Raw genomic sequence first — 1,308 nt, 5'->3', positions numbered from 1 at the left:
GTGTGTCAGTCAGTTCCAATTTAGCTGTGATTTTCATGATGAAATGAACGTGCGATCACTTTTTCACATGCACGCACACTCACAAACACGTTAACCAAGAACAAAGCCTCGAAATAGATGCAGATATCAAAATCCCCACAGGAGACCTGGGCTATTTTTACCAGCTCAGATGATGGCTCATGAATGCATAATTCATACATGCCCTGCTTTAATACAGCTACACAGTACTGTACCAAATGCACAAATACTGCTTTAATACATGCAAACACGCAACCGCGACAGATTGTTGCAGTATGCATCGTATACTGTCAATCACACCAACACAATATACTGTCCCTCATTGTTGTTGCCATTTTAAAGACAGCCATTAAACTGAAAGTGAGTGATTTACCATATTAAAGAATATTCCTGGTCTCATGTGAGTGAGTCTGTGTGTCTGTCAGTCTGTGCTGTGTTGTACTTATAGAGTACATTACTCTATAAAATACATCCGACAAGGTCTTGTTCTGTTTGTTTATGTTTTTGTTGCTTTTCTAGCCCAAAGCCCTGAAACTGCTGGGGATGGAGGTGAGTGTTGATCTCATCAAGGTTGTTATTTAGTCATTCCTTCACTGTTCCTCTCTCTCGTCTAAAGCACTTTTCCCTCATAACGTGTTGAGTGTATAGTCAGTCCAGAATCTTTTCAGCAAAATAGTCGTTTGTGTGTGTGCCGTGTGCCTCGCAGTCTTTGAAATGAAGACCTTGAGGCATATTTAATAATTTTGCTGGCAATGTGTTTTCTTTTTCTTTTGAGCCAGTTCAAGGCTCAGTGTAAAGCACAATTATTCATACTTTTCACACTAGCTTGTAGAAAGTTGTTTTCATTTTTCAGATTTATGAAATGAAAAAAACAAAGATGTGCTTAACTGTTTAATGCTTCAGACAGTATAAATATATATAATTCTTAATTATACATGTCAGAGCATCCCGGTTACATTGAACTGAATTGGTAATGACCGACCTAACAGGATTACATAATACATGGTTTGTGTACTTACATGTATCCATGGTGTACACACCATGACGTATCCACATCATAAAGCTTTTAACACAGCATGTGTCTACAGTTTTCTCAGAGGTATTTATATCTAACATGCATGGCTGTCCATTCCTTTGTATGTCTGCCTGTTTGAAATCCATCTCATGTCAGTGTGTGTTCTCTCTTGTTTGTGTCTGTTAAAGTTTTTTCCCTTAATGTCTTGCTTTCTTTTTAAAAGAAAGCAAGACAGCCCGGCCATGAAACAGAATGTGTAAAATGTTCTGCTGTTA

The 1,308-nt window shown here is 38.0% G+C and overlaps 1 protein-coding gene across 1 annotated transcript in view; it reads left to right on the top strand.

Moving 5' to 3' along the window:
• trpm3 (transient receptor potential cation channel, subfamily M, member 3) overlaps window positions 1-1,308 on the top strand; it is a 130,853-nt gene that overhangs the window by 108,883 nt on the left and 20,662 nt on the right. Inside the window, exon 14 of the mRNA XM_035658207.1 lies at window positions 538-567. Coding sequence (XP_035514100.1) covers window positions 538-567 — 30 coding nt within the window. The remainder of the gene's footprint in view (window positions 1-537; window positions 568-1,308) is intronic.

The sequence above is a fragment of the Morone saxatilis genome, unplaced genomic scaffold (assembly GCF_004916995.1).
Source record: "Morone saxatilis isolate NCDOM2014 unplaced genomic scaffold, NCSU_SB_2.0 Contig16, whole genome shotgun sequence".
Taxonomy (NCBI): domain Eukaryota; kingdom Metazoa; phylum Chordata; class Actinopteri; family Moronidae; genus Morone; species Morone saxatilis.
This window is presented reverse-complemented; position numbering and strand designations above follow the sequence as displayed.